Below are 1,736 nucleotides of genomic sequence, written 5' to 3'. Positions count from 1 at the left end.
TGAAAATCTGAAATAGCACAAAGTTTCCTGTAAGGGGTAGGTTTAGGGGTAGGGTTGGTGTAGGGCAATAGAATATACGGTCTGTACAGTATAAAAACCATTACGCCTATGGGATGTCCCCACTTTTCACAATTGTGTGTGTGTCTGTGTGTGTGTGTGTGTGTGTGTGTGTGTGTGTTTGTTTGTGTGTGTGTGTGTGTATGTGTGTGTTGACTGACCTGCTTTGGCAGTGTAGCAGTTGGTCTCGGAGGCAGCGCAGGACACTTGGGAACTGAATAAACATTTGCCTAGAATGCCCACTTTACAGGAATTACACGTCAGGGCTTCACCTGGAGAAACACAGAACGACAACAGGAAAATAAATTAGCATTCTTGTAAACTTCTGGACATCCCCCAAAAGGTCTGGGTAATCCTGATTGAGTAATTCAGTAACCGCATATAGAAATGATAAAGAAATGTAATAGACGTCATTTCAATATCTTCAAACAGAACAGCACAGCATGATCAGAATGTCACTATGTTGATGCTGTGTTTACTAAAATCTGAATACAACTGGACTGTTGTGAGTCTGATAATCAAAGTGTCAAGCTGGTCCAATGTGGGTAACCTGGTCCAATATTTCCCACCCTCTATCACAAGCATTTTTCTGATGCTTCAACAATATCTACTTTATTTCTTTTACTGTAATTGTAATGAATTAAAAACACTTCAAGAAAAAAATTAGATTAGGGAACACATATGTTTCCCTCAGTGTGTTTTCCCTCAGTAAACTCTTAATTACTGGTTATTGATAGTGAATAATGTAGTTGTCGTAGTAGTTATAGTAGTCAACCCTATTTGTAGTAGGGTTAAGTCATCTAAAATATGGTCATGCAGAGTAAGACATTAATATGTGCTTAATGTGTATAAGTACTAATAATCAGCTAATATGCCTGCTTATAAACAACTACTTAAGTGAATAGTGTCTAGACATCTAAAGTGTCACAAAAAATCCATGTTTAATGGTGTGTTTTAAGTCAGAAACATTACAGTAAAACTCTTCCTTAATAACCTTAACAATGTTTTTTTTTAATTTGATGTAACAGATCCTCTTTTTGCTCTTACAAATACACTTAAAACACACTGAAAAAATAATTGCCATCATTACAACAATGTCCTCAAACAAATGCCAGCCATGTATATTGTACTATATTCAGCTGAAAATTCAGCTTAGCCATCGTAGGAATAAATGACATTTTAAAATATATTCAAATATAAAGTTATTGTAAATAATAGCAATAGTTTTCAGCGTTATGTCTTTTATTGTATTTTAATCAAGAAAATGCAGCCTGGTGAGCAGAAGATGCTTCTTTAAAAGCATTAAAGAATCTGAATTATGTCATTAATTAAGGGGAGGGGATGAAAAAGGATCTAATTCTCTGTAGACTTACTGAGAGTGAGGAATCCAATCGCTGCAATGACTCCAAGCACAATTCTGATCATCATGTTGATGACGCGTTCAGCAGAACTGAATTCTGACAGCAGAGAAACTCTTTGGAGGACAGCAAGCACACTGGATGCTGGTCCGAATCTGTCCAGATATATGGCCGTGATAGAGAGGGCGGGGTTTTTTTGACAAGAGGGGAGACAATGAATATGTGCAAGTGGAAAGATGCATATGAATGTGAAGAATGAACAGAGCAATCTGGTTTGGGGAGTTAAGAGATACCTGATTATTGACACACACAAAGATGCGT

At 36.9% G+C, this 1,736-nt stretch overlaps 1 protein-coding gene across 1 annotated transcript in view; it reads right to left on the bottom strand.

Annotated features, from left to right (window-relative positions):
• Positions 1–1,575, bottom strand: part of LOC107679034 (ly-6/neurotoxin-like protein 1) — a 2,603-nt gene extending 1,028 nt beyond the window's left edge. The window contains exons 1-2 of the mRNA XM_016474443.1: positions 1,431–1,575; positions 219–329 (exon numbers count right to left, since the gene is read on the bottom strand). Coding sequence (XP_016329929.1) covers positions 219–329; positions 1,431–1,485 — 166 coding nt within the window. The 5' untranslated portion in view covers positions 1,486–1,575. The remainder of the gene's footprint in view (positions 1–218; positions 330–1,430) is intronic.
• Between the last annotated feature and the right edge of the window lie 161 nt (positions 1,576–1,736).

This window comes from Sinocyclocheilus anshuiensis, unplaced genomic scaffold (assembly GCF_001515605.1).
Source record: "Sinocyclocheilus anshuiensis isolate Anshui unplaced genomic scaffold, SAMN03320099.WGS_v1.1 scaffold2182, whole genome shotgun sequence".
Taxonomy (NCBI): domain Eukaryota; kingdom Metazoa; phylum Chordata; class Actinopteri; order Cypriniformes; family Cyprinidae; genus Sinocyclocheilus; species Sinocyclocheilus anshuiensis.
Note: the sequence above shows the minus strand (reverse complement) of the source record. Positions and strands in the feature narration are given on the sequence as shown.